The sequence below is a fragment of the Babylonia areolata genome, chromosome 14 (genome assembly GCF_041734735.1).
Source record: "Babylonia areolata isolate BAREFJ2019XMU chromosome 14, ASM4173473v1, whole genome shotgun sequence".
In the NCBI taxonomy this organism is placed as follows: domain Eukaryota; kingdom Metazoa; phylum Mollusca; class Gastropoda; order Neogastropoda; family Buccinidae; genus Babylonia; species Babylonia areolata.
The window spans coordinates 12,530,950-12,547,925 of NC_134889.1; the positions used below are offsets into that span (position 1 = coordinate 12,530,950).

Below are 16,976 nucleotides of genomic sequence, written 5' to 3' on the forward strand. Positions count from 1 at the left end.
CTACGGATGACATCTGCCATACGGTCCATGACAGTCAGTCAGGGGTTTTAAGTGTTCAGTTCAAGGTGCATGGAGACTAGGCTGGTCTCAGAGGGCTTAGGCCAGGGTCGCAACGCCTAGAGATCAGAACACCAGGCATTTTCAGTTCCTGTTGCTACTGGATTCTGAGAGCTCAGGAGGCTCATGCTATTGCCACTCCAGCCACCTTTCAGCACTCTGTGCCTCTTTGCCAGGTTTTGGAGGTGGTCTTCTGCCGTTTGGAGATTGATTCATCGATATCCACCTCCGTGAAGTCTGTATGCTCATGGCAGATAGTTCTTAGGGGTTTCCTTCGTCATGGCTAATTCAGCTGTCACTGTTACAAGGACTTCCCATGTGAACCAGAAGGCAATGCCCTCCTCCATTTGCTTTGAATTCTGCATAGAGTTTGACATGGTTCAATATTTGACACCAAAATGAGGAGTTTGTATTATACTCACAGTTTGGCTTGGGAGTCCGCACCCAGCCGCGAGTTTCCACCACCAAGAGAGGACGTGCTACTCCCCCTTCCACCCGCCTCGCGCTGGGACACTTCGGGAGGTGACGCTCGAATCCCTTTCCCCCCGGTCCCCTTCATGACCGTTTTATCGGGACGAGCGTCCCCTCCGCGATCAGCGTCTGCAGACGCATCGCCGCGGTCCCTATCGGGAGAAATCATGAGCTCCGGGCCTGGGAGAGTCTCTTGGCGAGTATCTCTGCCAGCATCATGATCCCTGCCTTCGTAGGATGGCAAACGAGGCATGGTACCGCGCGTAAGCACCCAGCGAACAATACGAACCCCAACAGAGAAAGGAAAGACAGGATCGACTCAGAGGTAGAAAATACGAAGAAATCGAGGGGGCCGAGTCGAAACGAGTACACAGAATGTAAGCACAATACACATGCAAGCCGCATACAACAAAATAAGGCCAAATGAAAACGCTTAATAGCCAAAAAAAGCGTTAGACGAGACAGAGCGAAAACCTGACAAGATGGCGTGGAGAGCCTTGGCCAAAGGAATGATTCAGCGCTTATAGCTGTTAGAGGCGTTTGATTGGCTAAGAGCGGGCCAGACTAAGAGGGGCGTCTTTTCACTGTTAGCCGCGCGAAATTTGGCCAAACAGAGCAAACCATAGGCCTAGTTTGCATCAGTTTGACATGGTACAGTATATGTAAACACCAAACATGGAGTATAATACAAACTCCTCCTTTTGGTTAGATAACTTACCATGTCAAAGTCAAATGCCTGCCCAAAGGTCTGTCCCCACGTTGTTTGCCGTGCTTCACATGGGGTGTTTCTCTGGTGCCCATTTTAATGATTGTTTGGCTTCTGCTGGAAATGGCATTTCATTGGCGGTCTGATGGCGAGACATCTTATCACTGAGTTGCTGTGAACATTTTTGGCTGAGAGGAGCAAACAGCCTGGTGTGCATCAGTTTGACATGGTAAGTATATTTAACCAAACTGGGAGTATAATACAAACTCCTCATACTGCTCTGAAAAAAATATTCAGCAAACACACATTCACTGATATAGGCAAGAAAACATTGTGAAGGGGTGGGGGATAGGGAGGCAGGGGCGGGGAGGAAATGTTCTGACACAAAACAAGCAGTCTAAATTTCATTCACAGAATTGTAATACAATATGATACAGTACAAAGCTAAACAATACAACAGTTCAGTGGAGTGCTGGCCTGATGGATAGACCATGTGGCTGAGAAGAGAGGGTCCTGGGTTCAGTTCCCACAAGGACTGAAATGTATACTTTCCCCTCAACCAGATCTTTATTGTGGTCTGGGGTCCTGTGTACATCTACTCCTGGAGGGGTAGTACCTCTAGAGGGGGGGCTCGTCACGCTCTTCCGGGAGTGGTTCGTCCTCTGTTGGTCCCCACCAGCACCCAGCTCTCACTTATGGGTCCTAGAAGCTGCTAGCATGCGGCAGTGCCCAACCCCCGGGCAACAGGTTTGACAGGCTGGCTAAACTACGTGAGGGTAGCCGACGAGTCTCAAACCCTCGGTGAGTTAGGGCTTGTCTACCCAAGCATGTGAAGACTGGATCCGGTGGACTCTGCGGAAGAAACCTTTATGGTTCAACGGAGAGGAAGGCGGTTGCAGCAGAGCACTGTGGAGTGCTGAGGGCAGGATGAGGCACATAGGACATCCTGGTCATCCACTGCATCCGTTTCCATCTCCAGTTGTCTTGACCTCGTCTTGCCACTGGATACAGACGGTCTCGGACAAGAGAGTGAGGTCGACGGGGCACAGCTCCTCCTCACTATAAACAAAGTTATCGCGCAAGTCATTAGTCATCCTTCATCCCATACCATCATTTTCCCCAAGCCCTGTGGTGACAGGCGAGCGATGAAGCGACAGGTGTGGGTACACTGGCAGTAGTAGCCGTGGACCTGCACACAGGCGGCTCAGGCCATAGGGTTGTTTTTCACCGACTAGAGCAGCAGTGGAGATCGGCAGCCCCCTGAGCGACTGAAGAGCCCTCTTCAGGACAGCACTGCTCACCTCCATGGCATGAGGAAGGGGCTAGAAAAGGTGCCCTAAACATTGCCTGCTCCACACCACCCTAGTCAGCATACCGCGGCTGATGGGGACCCTACTCAAGCGGTCGACAAACAAAGGAAAGAAAGAAGAAAACAAGGAGCACCCCATTGACCATTGCCACATGGAACCTGCGTACGCTTCTGGACAGAGGCGACTTGGACAGACCACAGAGACGCACAGCACTCATTGCGAGTGAACTAGCCAGGTACAACATCGACATCGCTGCCTTAAAGTGAGACCAGACTGGCAGAAGAAGGTGAACTGTGAGTGAGGCGCAGGCTACACCTTCTTTTGGAGTGGTCGCGGACCTGAAGAGAGACGTGAGGCTGGAGTTGGCTTTGCAGTGAAGACAACCCTTGTTGGCAAGCTGGCTGGCCCCCCGAAAGGAGTGAACGATCGCCTGATGACGATGAAACTTCCTTTATGCAGCGGGAAGAAGTTTACCACCATTGTCAGCACCTACGCACCCACCATGACCAACCCGGATGAGATCAAGGACAAGTTCTACGAGGACCTGAACGCTGTCATCACCACTGTTCCCAACGCAGACAAGCTCATCATTCTTGGTGACTTTAACGCGAGAGTTGGCTGTGACAGCACCTCCTGGGAAGGCGTGATTGGGAAGCATGGGGTTGGCAACCGTAACAGCAATGGTCAACTACTTCTCCAGACATGTGCCGAGCATGACCACCTTATCACAAACACCGTCTTCTGCCTCCCTACCCGTAACAGGACGTCATGGATGCATCCTCGCTCTGGGCATTGGCATCTCATCGACTTTGTCATCGTCAGGAAGAGGGACAGGCAGAGGGCCATGTGCGGTGCCGAGTGCTGGACAGACCACCGCCTTATCGTCTCCAAACTCAACCTCCGCATCCAGCCCAAGAGACGGCCTCAGGACATGAAACCCCCAAACGCCTGAATGTCAACAAGCTGGAGCTAGGCAACATCAAGCAGAGCTTTGCTGACACCCTGGAGGAATGCCTTGAGTCCACCGTGCTGGACAACCAGAATGTGGAGGCAGCATGGGGTGCACTGCATGAGACGGTGTACAACACTGCCATGGAGTGCCTGGGGCCTTCTGCCAGGAAGCACAGAGACTGGTTTGATGAGAACTGCACTGAGATCAAGCAGCTGCTGGAAGACAAACGCCAAGCCTACAGAGCCCACATTGAAGATCCCAAGTCACAGTCAAAGAAAGACACACTGAAGAGCGCACGCAGCACCATCCAGCTGAAGCTGCGGCAGATGCAGGATTCCTGGTTGAGCAACAAAGCTGATGAGATCCAGGGCTTTGCAGACAGGAATGACATGAAGAACTTCTATAATGGCCTGAAAGAAGTCTACGGTCCCACCACCTCCGGATCTGCTCCACTCCTCAGTGCTGATGGTTCTACCCTAATCACTGACAAGGATGGGATCCTTGAGAGATGGGCTGAACACTTTGGCAGCGTACTGAACCGCCCTTCCACCATCAATGATGAAGCCATCGACCGACTCTCCTAGGTGCCAGTCAGTGAGTCATTGGATGCCATTCCAACTTTGGAAGAGACCCAGAAAGCTATCCGTCTGCTATCCAATGGCAAAGCCCCTGGCTCTGACTCCATTCCAGCTGAGGTCTACAAAGAAGGTGGTATGGCGCTGACTGAGAAGCTTCATCAGCTATTCCAGCTCATCTGGCAGCATGAGGCAGTTCTACAGGACTTCAAAGACGCTTCCATCATACACCTGTACAAGCGCAGAGGAAATCGTGAGGCCTGTGACAACCATCATGGAATATTCCTGCTGTCCATCGCAGGCAAGACTCTGGCCAGAGTGCTACTCAACCGTCTCATAGTGCACCTTGAGCAAGGTCTCCTACCAGAGAGCCAGTGTGGCTTCCGGAAAGAACGCGGGACTATCAACATGGTGTTTGCTGCCAGGCAGCTCCAGGATAAGTGTCAGGAACAGAACGCCAACCTTTACTCCACCTATGTCGATCTGACCAAGGCCTTCGATACTGTTAGCAGAGATGGCCTTTGGAGAATCATGGCAAAGTACGGACGTCCCAGAAAGTTCATCACCATCATACGGCAACTACATGATGGGATGCTGGCCCGAGTCCAAGACAACGAAGAGACTTCAGAACCATTCCCTGTCTCCAACGGAGTCAAGCAAGGGTGTGTTCTTGCCCCCACCCTGTTCAGTCTCATGTTTTCAGCCATGCTGACAGATGCCTTCAGAGACGCTGACGTAGGCATTGGCATCAGGTACCGCACAGATAGCTCAATCTTTAACCTCAGGAGGCTTCAAGCAAAAACCAAGGTGAGGACAGACACCGTCAACGACTTCCTGTTTACTGATGACTGCGCTCTCAACACTGCCTCCGAAGCTGACATGCAACACAGCGTCGACAAGTTCTCTGCTGCCTGTGACAACTTTGGCCTCACAATCAGCACAAAGAAGACTTGAGGTGATGCACCAGCCAGCTCCAGGAAAGCCTTACGTTGAACCGAACATCTTCATCAAAGGGCAACGACTGAATGCAGTGGACAAGTTCACATACCTGGGCAGTACACTCCCTCACACAGTTGTCATCGACGACGAGGTGAATGCCAGACTCGCCAAAGCCAGCGCTGCCTTCAGCAGACTCCATAAGAACGTTTGGAACAGGAGAGGCATCACCCTGGAGATGAAGCTCAAAGTATACAAGGCCATAGTTCTCACCACACTGCTCTAAGGATGTGAATCATGGACGGTCTACAAACGCCACGCCAAAAAGCTGAACCACTTCCACACTACCAGCCTTAGAAAACTTCTCGGCATAAAGTGGCAAGAGAAGATCCCTGACACAGAGGTGCTCACTCGTGCAAACTTGCCCAGCATCTACACCATCTTGATGCAGGCCCAGCTGCGCTGGGCAGGCCATGTAGTTCGCATGCCAGACCACCAGCTCCCCAAGAAATTGCTGTATGGCGAACTCCAACATGGCAAGCGCTCCCATGGAGACCAAAAGAAGTGCTTCAAAGACACTCTGAAAGCTTCTCTGAAGGCCTTCAACATCAGCCACGACACGTGGGAGCTGAATGCAATGGACAGACCAAAGTGGCGTTCAGCTGTCCACAAAGGCGCCAAATCCTGTGAGACCAACAGAATCGCTGCAGCAGAGCAACGCAGACAGGCCAGGAAAAGCAGTGCCAGCAAGTCACCAACAGCCGCCACCATCCCCTGTCCACACTGCGTCAGAACCTTCGGGCACAGATTGGCCTGACCAGTCATCTGCGCACCCACAGAGCCCAACCCACCCACCCCCAGGATGACTAGATGGTCCTTGTTGATGCCGACAGACGAACCACACATCTTACTCCTAACCTAGGACAGAGAACTCATATCAGTGATGCGTTTGTCCCTTGCAAAATTCTGCAGAAAAATGCACTTTGGTAGGTAAACAATTATACATATGTTGATGTCTGGAAACAGAAAAAAACAGGGGTAGTTAGAAATTATGGCAGTGCATTGTTCCTGTGGAGAGTTCACACAGATAAATCTGTTGGGACTGAAGAGTAATTTGCCACACAGCACCACACCATGCAACACACCTTACCACATCGCACATCTTACAACACCACACCTCACTTCACCACACCACACACAACACCACACCACACCACTACACTTCACCATACCACACACCATACCACATCACACTACATACCATACCATACCACACACCATACCACACCACACCACACACCATACCACATCACACCACACACCATACCACACCACACACCATACCACATCACACCACACACCATACCACACACCATAGCATACTACACCATATACCGGTCAGGCAACCCTTACACACTAAGGCAAAAATATTGATTCTACAATTTAGCATGATGCTGAATTTTAAAAAAAAAATTAAGGGAAATAAAAAAAAAAAGGAAAGAATGAATGTGTCATCACTGTGAGGGGAAAGAAGAATGTCACTATAGTCACTTGGTATCACAGAAGATCTTCTGCGCAATTTTTTCACTGATCTTCATGAAGTCCTTCCTGGTTTTGATTAGTTATGATGATTTGCTGTCCCAAATGAAGAAGCAAATTTTACAGTGCGTCATGCTATGTCATTTTCTATTATGTCTGCAAGTGATGTGAATGTTCATCATGCAATCTCTAGAATTTTTTTCTGAATGTGTGTAGTAGTTTTGAATTTATTTGACATCAGTCCACACACCATTCCACAACACACAACACATCACACCACACCACACCACACCACACTCCATACTACACCACATTACACCACACCACTCCACTCCACACACCACCACACATCATACCAGACACCACCACACACCATGCCACACACCACCACACACTATGCCACACTATACTGCACCACACACCACACCACACCACATCTGGATCTCTGTTGTAGTTCTTCCTTTGTTCAGTCCTTTTATTGAGTGAATGACTGTGAGGAAGATACTCAACTCAGTCACCGGCGAGTGTGTTGTTCCTGAATCTCACGATGAAACTTTCCGTTTGACCCTTGACATGTTTGCAAAGCCCTGTGTAGCTGCAATTGTTATGCTACCTCATGAGGAAAACATGGAAAAAAAAAAAATTGTCGAAACTGTTATAGCGTTCCGTCATCCAGAACTGCACCTTATGACAGGAACGCTATAGTGTTCCATCGTCTGAAGTGGGTCAACAATGTTGTCCTAACAGCTTTGGCAATCCAATTGCAGGAGGACCCGGGGAATCACCCAAGGTTCTTGGTGTGGGGAAGAAAAAGGACTACCACCGCAAAAAAGATGTGGCATCAGAAATCAACCTCACCTTCCTGAAAGAGGGAGAGAACACAGACGCTGAGGACAGTAAAGAGGTAAGTGTCTTTTCCTTCTGTTTAGCTTTGTTTCAATATTTGATTTACAGAGTAAATGTGACGCAGCATGCAAAAACCCAGCTGAAGTTGGATTTTATCACTTTTGACATTTGTGCACTGCTATTGAACATTTCTTGAACATGTTTTTGTGCATAGCCAATAACAGCTGGCTGCAGCTTAAGCTGGGTTTTTGCGTGCTGCATCACAAATGGTGAATAATGTGGGATTTTTCCCCTTCTTATGATTTTTTTTTTTTTTAAGTGCTTTGATAGTGAAAGTGCTGTGTTATAAAGAATAAATCAGATCACAATAAGAACAGGCGTTGTGTGTCTCAGTCACAAAGTTGCTGCAATGTCACTCAAAAAAAAAAAGGGGGGGGGGAATAGAAGCCAAGCAGGTAAATTGAAGACAGGTCTGCAGTGTCACTGTCACTGTGTCGGTCTGACATCACTTCCTCTTCTGGACAAGTGGCTTTCTTTTCACTGCTTTGTGGAGGTCCACACCTTCGCAGATACTGACTTCTCAAAGTACCATGTCAACATAATGTACAGAAGTGCTAGTGCCTTCATTAATCTCCTGCTGCATGTGAACACACAAACACACTTTCCAGTATCCTCTTGTCTTCTCCACAAAATCCCAGAAGGGAAAGGCTACATCCAAATGAATATATATGCATTATGTATGAGACAACAATTCATATTGGCAGTTACCATAGTTCTGTAGATTTACTTTGCACAAATGGAAAAAAAGTAGTTTTACCCAATGTTTGCATCTGAAATGTGTCACTCAATACATTTGTTTTCTGGAGTGTTTTGTGTTAAATGCTGTGTAGTAGTTTTAAGTGTACATTTGCAACTGTTCTCAAATGAATTTTGCCTTTATCAAATATTACTTACATCTTGTAACTGTACATATACTACTCTGAACACACACACACACACACACACACACACACACACACACACACACACAGAGTGACACACACACACACACACACACACACACACACACACACACACACACATTACAATAAGATAATCAGTACAGTTTAGTGTCATGGAATGCAGACTAGTGCGATACATAGACTTACTGTATTGTGATGTTATTATGATACTGGCACATGAGAATTACAAACCAGACATGATGTCTGACATTGTTTTACTAACACTGGTCTGTTCTCTGCTGAAAGCCAAAGCTGAGGGACTTTGAGTTCCATGCTGATGTCCTGCCTCCCTATCGTCAGATGGTGTACATGGTTTGCGACATCTTTGATGCTGAAATTCAGGCTCTGGTGTCAAAGACTGACGGCAAGGTAGGACATTCAGCTTACTCAGTGTCAGAAGAGACATGGAACAGTGACACACTTCAGAAATGGAAAAAATGAAAAAGGCATGACGTAACTACAGAGTGGGTTGTCAGCTGTTTGCACTGATGACAGCTGTTTGCACTGATGTCAGTTGGCTGTTCAGCTGTTTGCACTGACGCCAGTTGGTTGTTCAGCTGTTTGCACTAATGTCAGCTGTTTGTACTGATGTCAGTTGCTGTTCAGCTCTTTGTACCGATGCCAGTTGGCTATTCAGCAGTTTGCACTGATGTCAGTTGGCTATTCAGCTGTTTGCACTGATGTCAGTTGGCTGTTCAGCTGTTTGCACTGATGTCAGTTGGCTGTTCAGCTGTTTGCACTGATGTCAGCTGTTTATACTGATGTGGGTTGGCTGTTCAGCTGTTTACACTGATGTAAGCTGTTTATACTGATGTCAGTTGGCTGTTCAGTTGTTTGCACTGATATCAGCTGTTTATGCTGATGTCAGTTGGCTGTTCAGCTGTTTGCACTTATGTCAGCTGTTTATACTGATGTCAGTTGGCTGTTTCCACTGATGTCAGCTGTTTATACTGATGTCAGTTGGCTGTTTCGGCTGTTTGCACTGATGTCAGTTGTTTATGCTGATGTCAGTTAGCTGTTCAGCTGTTTGCACTGATGTCAGTTGTTTATGCTGATGTCAGTTGGCTGTTCAGCTGTTTGCACTGATGTCAGCTGTTTATGCTGATGTCAGTTGGCTGTTCAGTTGTTTGCACTGATGTCAGCTGTTTGCACTGATGTCAGCTGTTTATACTGATGTCAGTTGGCTGTTCAGCTGTTTGCACTGATGTCATTTGTTTGCACTGATGTCAGCTGTTTATACTGATGTCAGTTGGCTGTTCAGCTGTTTGCACTGATGTCAGCTGTTTATGCTGATGTCAGTTGGCTGTTCAGCTGTTTGCACTGATGTAAGTTGTTTATGCTGATGTCAGTTGGCTGTTCAGCTGTTTGCACTGATGTCAGCTGTTTATGCTGATGTCAGTTGGCTGTTCAGTTGTTTGCACTGATGTCAGCTGTTTGCACTGATATCAGCTGTTTATGCTAATGTCAGTTGGCTGTTCAGCTGTTTGCACTGATGTCAGTTGTTTGCACTGATGTCAGCTGTTTATGCTGATGTCAGTTGGCTGTTCAGCTGTTTGCACTGATGTCAGCTGTTTGTTCTGATGTCAGTTGGCTGTTCAGCTGTTTGCACTGAAGTTAGCTGTTTATGCTGATGTCAGCTGGGTATTCAGCTGTTTGCACTGATGTCAACTGGTTGGTCAGCTGTTTGCACTGCTGAAGGGATTGCGACTGAATGAGCCTCGGTGTGGCTGTGTATGGAGGAAATGTGATAGTAAATACAAAAAGTTCTAAAGATGTGTTCTGCATGTTATCATTCTACTTGTTTTTCTGTGGTTTTTAATTATTTTAAATCTGTTTGCATCATCATGTTTTACTACTGTTGTCATTAGAAGTTCCTGAGAATGTATTCAACATTTTGAGTTCAGATTTTATTTGTGTTCCCAAAATGTCCCTGTGTGTTCTCTTGAGTTGCTTCTTTCACAAGGTTAATGACAGTAGGTTTTTCTACACTGGATTAAAAACCCAACCTCCATCCCCACACCAGCAACAACAAAAAAAACAAAAAAAAAAAAAAAAAATTCTTTATATTCTTTGTCTCCAATGTGGATACAATTTTCAGAGGGTAGAACACTTTCATTTCCTTTTCAGGAGACAACATGTGATGAACGAAATGGATGGTGTGTTCCCAACTTCACCGACCGATGTCGCAGTATAATGACCAGACATGTCAGCAAGCTCTATCCTTACCATGTCCCACGAAGTAAAAAGTGTCAGTGCCATCTGTGTTCTTTTTGTTACATTTACTTTGCCACTCTGCATTTCTTTGTGTATACTTTGTCAGCATTGGTATAAAAAGTTCAGCTTACATGTTGAAAAGAAGTGAGACCATAACAGGAACAGGTTTGAAATCAGCTCACTCTTCATAACTAAAAAGAAACATTTGTTGGAACAATAGTTTGTTTTAAAATTTCACCTAGATTTGTGTGGGTTTTCTTTTTCTTTATTTTTTCCTTGTAAAATGCAATTATTACCTCTAATATTGCTGACATTCATCACATTGACATTTTCAGCAGTGCACAAGTATTCACCCACCTACATCCTCAAGTTACTGAACAGACTCACTAAAGACTCTTGTAAATTGCAACCATCTACAGGATGTTTTGATCCCCAGTTCAGTGTGATCTGGACACAGGAACACAACAGGCTGCACATCAGGTGTCTGCAGATGTAGTTTTGACATTGTTCTCAGATTTCCTGATTTGGATTTTAAAAAACCTTCATAAATAATAATAATAATAATGGATACTTATACAGCACACTATCCAGAAATCTGCTCTAGGTGCTTTACAAAAATGCTTTGTTAACATAAAACATTACATCTATGTTACATACACACACCAAAATATGACTACACACACACACACACACACACACACACACACACACACACACACACTGCATACATACATTTTAACAATACATGTGTATCTAACAGCTACCCTAACACATACGCACATATAGGCAGGCACAAACTTATATAAATGCACGCACACACAATACACATTCATATACATGCATGTAGTTATGTACACATACATATGTATACATACATAGTCAAGCACAGCTAACGCAAAGGAAGTGGACTAAATACATAATATAGTACACACGCGCGCACACACGCACGCGCACACACACACACATAATACAGACACATACTCAAGGAAGCACTTGAAGGTCTGTGTTGTTTGTGAACACAGTGAATCAGTGAAGCTCTGTTTTTTTGGTTTTTGTGTGCGTGTGTGTGTGTGTGCGCGCGCTTCGAGTTGACTTCATCAAGATTTTGAGCCTTATAAATATTATTATTAGTAGTAGTAGTATTTTTATGTATTTATCTGTTATTTTTTATTTCTTTATTTAATTTATTTCTTTATTTTATTTTAATTAATTATTATTTTTATGTACACATAAAGGTCTGTGTTGTTTGTGAACACAGTGAATCTGTGAAGGTCTGTTGTTTGTGAACACAGTGAATCTGTGAAGGTCTGTTGTTTGTGAACACAGTGAATCTGTGAAGGTCTGTGGTATTTGTGAACACAGTGAATCTGTGAAGGTCTGTGGTATTTGTGAACACAGTGAATAATAATAATAATGGATACTTATATAGCACACTATCCAGAAATCTGCTCTAGGTGCTTTACAAAAACGCTTTTGATAACATAAAACATTATATCTATGTTACATACACACACCAAAATGTGACCACACACACACACACACACACGCACGCACGCACGCACGCGCACACACCCACGCACGCACGCACACACACACACACACACTGCATACATACATTTTAACATACATGTGTATCTAACAGCTACCCTAACAAATACGCACACATAGGCAGGCACAAACTTACATAAACACACGCACACACAATACACATTCATATACATGCATGTAGTTGTGGACCTGCCACAATTGAACTTATTGCTGAGGGAAAAGGTGAGTTTTGAGACGAGATTTAAAAGATGCGAGGGAATCAGAATGACGGAGGTTATCAGGGAGCTTGTTCCACGTCTTTGGCGATTGAAAAGAAAACGATCTGTGTCCATAGGTCTTACTTCTGACGTGAGGTATCCTGAGAAGTCGAGTATCAGAGGAAGAACGGAGCTGGCGAGACGGGGTATAGATATGGATGAGTTCAGAAAGATACTTAGGGCCAGATCCGTTGACTGCAGAAAAGGTCAGAGTGGATAGCTTATAGTCTATTCGATCAGAAACAGGCAACCAGTGGAGAGACTGAAGGAGAGGAGAAACATGGTCAAATTTAGAAGCTCTGCAAATGAGTCTGGCAGCGTTATTCTGAATTCTGAATCTGTGAAGGTCTGTGTTGTTTGTGAACACAGTGAATCTGTGAAGGTCTGTGGTATTTGTGAACACAGTGAATCTGTGAAAGTCTGTGTTGTTTGTGAACACAGTGAATCTGTGAAGGTCTGTGTTGTTTGTGAACACAGTGAATCTGTGAAGGCCTGTGTTGTTTGTGAACACAGTGAATCTGTGAAGGTCTGTGTTGTTTGTGAACACAGTGAATCTGTGAAGGTCTGTGTTGTTTGTGAACACAGTGAATCTGTGAAGGTATGTGTTGCTTGTGATCACAGTGAATCTGTGAAGGTCTGTGTTGTTTGTGAACACAGTGAATCGGTGAAGGTCTGTGGTATTTGTGAACACAGTGAATCTGTGAAGGTCTGTGTTGTTTGTGAACACAGTGAATCTGTGAAGGCCTGTGGTATTTGTGAACACTGAATCTGTGAAGGCCTGTGTTGTTTGTGAACACAGTGAATCTGTGAAGGTCTGTGTTGTTTGTGATCACAGTGAAGGTCTGTGTTGCTTGTGATCACAGTGAAGGTCTGTGTTGTTTGTGAACACAGTGAAGGTATGTGTTTGCGAACACAGTGAAGGTATGTGTTTGCGAACACAGTGAAGGTATGTGTTGTTTGTGAACACAGTGAAGGTCTGTGTTGTTTGTGAACACAGTGAAGGTATGTGTTTGTGATCACAGTAAAGGTATGTGTTGTTTGTGAACACAGTGAAGGTATGTGTTGTTTGTGATCACAGTGAAGGTATGTGTTGTTTGTGAACACGGTGAAGGTATGTGTTGTTTGTGATCACATTGAAGGTATGTGTTGTTTGTGAACACGGTGAAGGTATGTGTTGTTTGTGAACACAGTGAAGGTAAGGTATGTGCTCTTTGTGAACACAGTGAAGGTATGTGTTTGTGATTACAGTGAAGGTATGTGTTTGTGATCACAGTGAAGGTCTTTGTTGTTTGTCCACACAGTGAAGGTATGTGTTTGTGATCACAGTGAAGGTCTGTGTTTGTGATCACAGTGAAGGTATGTGTTTGTGAACACAGTGAAGGTGTGTGTTGTTTTTGATCACAGTGAAGGTCTGTGTTTGTGATCACAGTGAAGGTATGTGTCAGTGAAGGTATGTGTTGTTTGTGATCACAGTGAAGGTATGTGTTTGTGATCACAGTGAATGTATGTGTTGTTTGTCCACACAGTGAAGGTCTGTGTTGTTTCTGACCACAGTGAAGGTATGTGTTGCTTGTCCACACAGTGAATGTCTGTGTTGTTTGTGATCACAGTGAAGGTATGTGTTGTTTGTTGTTTGTGATCACAGTGAAGGTATGTGTTGTTTGTGATCACAGTGAAGGTATGTGTTGTTTGTTGTTTGTGATCACAGTGAAGGTATGTGTTGTTTGTGATCACAGTGAAGGTATGTGTTGTTTGTGATCACAGTGAAGGTCTGTGTTGTTTGTGATCACAGTGAAGGGCTGTGTTGTTTGTGAACACAGTGAAACAGTGAAGGCCTGTGTTTGTGATCACAGTGAAACAGTGAAGGTATGTGTTTGTCCACACAGTGAAAGTCTGTGTTGTTTGTAGTCACAGTGAGGGTCTGTGTTGTTTGTGAACACAGTGAAGGGCTGTGTTTGTGAACACAGTGAAACAGTGAAGGTCTGTGTTGTTTGTGAACACAGTGAAACAGTGAAGGCCTGTGTTGTTTGTGATCACAGTGGAGGTATGTGTTGTTTGTCCACACAGTGAAGGTCTGAGTGAAGGCCTGTGTTGTTTGTGAACAGATCAGAAGAACAGAACGAGACAGGCCCAGAGAGCAGAGCAGATGTCAGACTCAGAGAATGCCAGCACTTCCCTGGACACCACTTCCATGGGGGATGGGGCAGCACAAGCCAATCACTGAATGGCATGTGGAACAAGTGAGGGGTCTGGCCTACAGAACAGGATGTTGCTAAATTTGTGAACTGTTTCTCCGACTCCAGGCCTGCTTTTCGAGGTGTGAGAACAGTTTGTGGAGCTGTATGAAAGGCTGTCAGGACAACAACATGTGAAGAACTTTAGATATTTCTCCAACACGAAGGCTGGGATTTTCCCTCATATACAAGAATTTTGAGCAGTTGAAGTGTCAGGATTTGTGTTTGAGATTTGTACAAATTAAATTTTTTCAGAAAATTGTGTGTGTGTATGTGTGTGTCTCTATCTATCCAAGTACTAGTCTGTTGACTTTGAAGGTCTGACATGTGTGTGTCAGATTTAAACTGCTGTTTCCCTCAGTTCACCACCATTCACATCAACTACATTATTGTTAACCAGCTGAGTGCATGTAAGATGTCAGCTGATGTCCTGCAAAAAGTGTTGCCTTATTGTCTAAAAGATATCCACTGGCATCCTGCATGTATTTCAAGTTTTCCTTCATCATGGTTTGGTACAATGAACATAAGCAGACTCTGAATGGCTAGTTTAATGTGTCTCGATGATAAAAAGTACTATTAAGTGACCATTTATCAGGTGGAAGACCCCTGTCTCAATAATGATTCGCTAACTGGATCACTTGGAGCACGCATTTAAAGAGGGTTTGCCTCACATGCCAAAAAGGTGTTGGACACTTTGTAAAGTGAAGACCGTGGTCCCAATCAGTGGATTTACACAACTTTGCAAGCTGTGCTGATGATTATGCATGAGTAAAATGATGAGAGATGGTTCTGTCTTGCTTCATGATTGGTTCAAACTCAAAGGTGATGACAACAGTGGCCAAACTGACAACTCTTTCTCCAGTCCATCAGACATTTCTGAGCAAGTGACCATGACTGACAGAGAAGGCTTCGTACTTTCACATAAGTTGAGAAGAGGGGAAGGAGAGAGAGAGGAGCTGTTTAAGACAATAGGTCGAAGGCCAGACTGGGTGGGGCAATGTGGGTGTGGCTCAGCTGTCATTTGTCTTTTATAGTGCAGTGTGATTGGGGTGGAAAATAATTTAAATAGTTTTTGTACAAACAGAACATGACCCAAACTTGATCCTGTGAAATATCCGCCAAAATCCATGACCAGCATTATGGAAATTTATTGTGTTCATTTTTAGCATTTTCGCTACGATAATATACGTCTGAAGTTTGGTGGTTAGGGACAAGGTTTATAGTATCCTTCACATTCAAATTCAAATATTAGGGATTGTGGGCAGGCCCAATTTCATGGGGAATTTTTTATTGCTTGCAGAGCAAGAAGTAGGTTGTATGACATCATGGGCAGCCTACCACCATACTTTTCTGGGTTTGCACTGCCTTTCTTTGGACAACTTTTTGGTAGAGTTTATCCTATCATTTTCTTTGCACAGACTGAACCAAACAACAAAAACTATCATCAAAAAGGTCTTTAGAGCTCGAGACATCTGTCTGCAGCATTTTAAAAGAAAGCAACACAGTAAGTTCATTACTACACAAAAAAATAAAGAAAAAAAAAGAAGTTTTAGTGATTCCTTTGATCGAGATATGGTGTAAACAAATGACAGAAAGCAGATCATGTAATCCATGGAACCTATGACTTGAAATGGAATATATATAATACATCCCATCAACAGTTGTCCAATATGATTTCCCCTTTCCTCAACTTCACAAAGACATGAAATAATTGATATACATGCTGTGGATAAACTTCAAACTGATGTTCGGTGTGTCAAGTCTCTCTAAAGTCGAAACTAGGTGAGGCTTAGAGTTGAATTTTAAATAGATCAGTTTGAATACTAATTGCAGAGATGTGACAAGAAACATGCTCAAAGTAAACCGAGAAGATTTTAACGCAAATAATTGGTGTAATCATAAAAACCAAATATGTCTTGTAAACTTGCAAAAATTCTCATCAAAATAGTTCAAAATCCTTTTGTTAGAAAAGTGGAAATGGAGATGCGTATGTGCATGTGGTTCATGTGGTTCTTGCAATAACTAATTGGGGAATCCCAATGAAAATCTGACAAAACTGGGCCTGCACACCCTCTCTATTGTTACTTGGCTAGTGGTTTCCCTTCCCTGATCCCTCTTCCCCCCGGCCAGTCTCATCTATCCAGTGCCCCAAGACCTGTCCCCTGTCACCCCCCTGACTGTTCTGTCACTATGCAGTGCCCCAAGACCTGTCCCCTGTCACCCTCTGACTGCTCTCTGTCACTATGCAGTGCCCCAGGACCTGTCCCCTGTCACCCCCCTGACTGTTCTGTCACTATGCAGTGCCCCAAGACCTGTCACCCCCTGACTGT

The 16,976-nt window shown here is 44.8% G+C and overlaps 1 protein-coding gene across 1 annotated transcript in view; it reads left to right on the forward strand.

The window, feature by feature from the left end:
- The window catches only part of LOC143289821 (general transcription factor 3C polypeptide 5-like), a 31,872-nt gene extending 16,949 nt beyond the window's left edge, over positions 1 to 14,923 (forward strand). The window contains exons 6-9 of the mRNA XM_076598992.1: positions 7,314 to 7,450; positions 8,640 to 8,762; positions 10,521 to 10,641; positions 14,518 to 14,923. Coding sequence (XP_076455107.1) covers positions 7,314 to 7,450; positions 8,640 to 8,762; positions 10,521 to 10,641; positions 14,518 to 14,636 — 500 coding nt within the window. The 3' untranslated portion in view covers positions 14,637 to 14,923. The remainder of the gene's footprint in view (positions 1 to 7,313; positions 7,451 to 8,639; positions 8,763 to 10,520; positions 10,642 to 14,517) is intronic.
- The last annotated feature ends 2,053 nt before the right edge of the window (positions 14,924 to 16,976 follow it).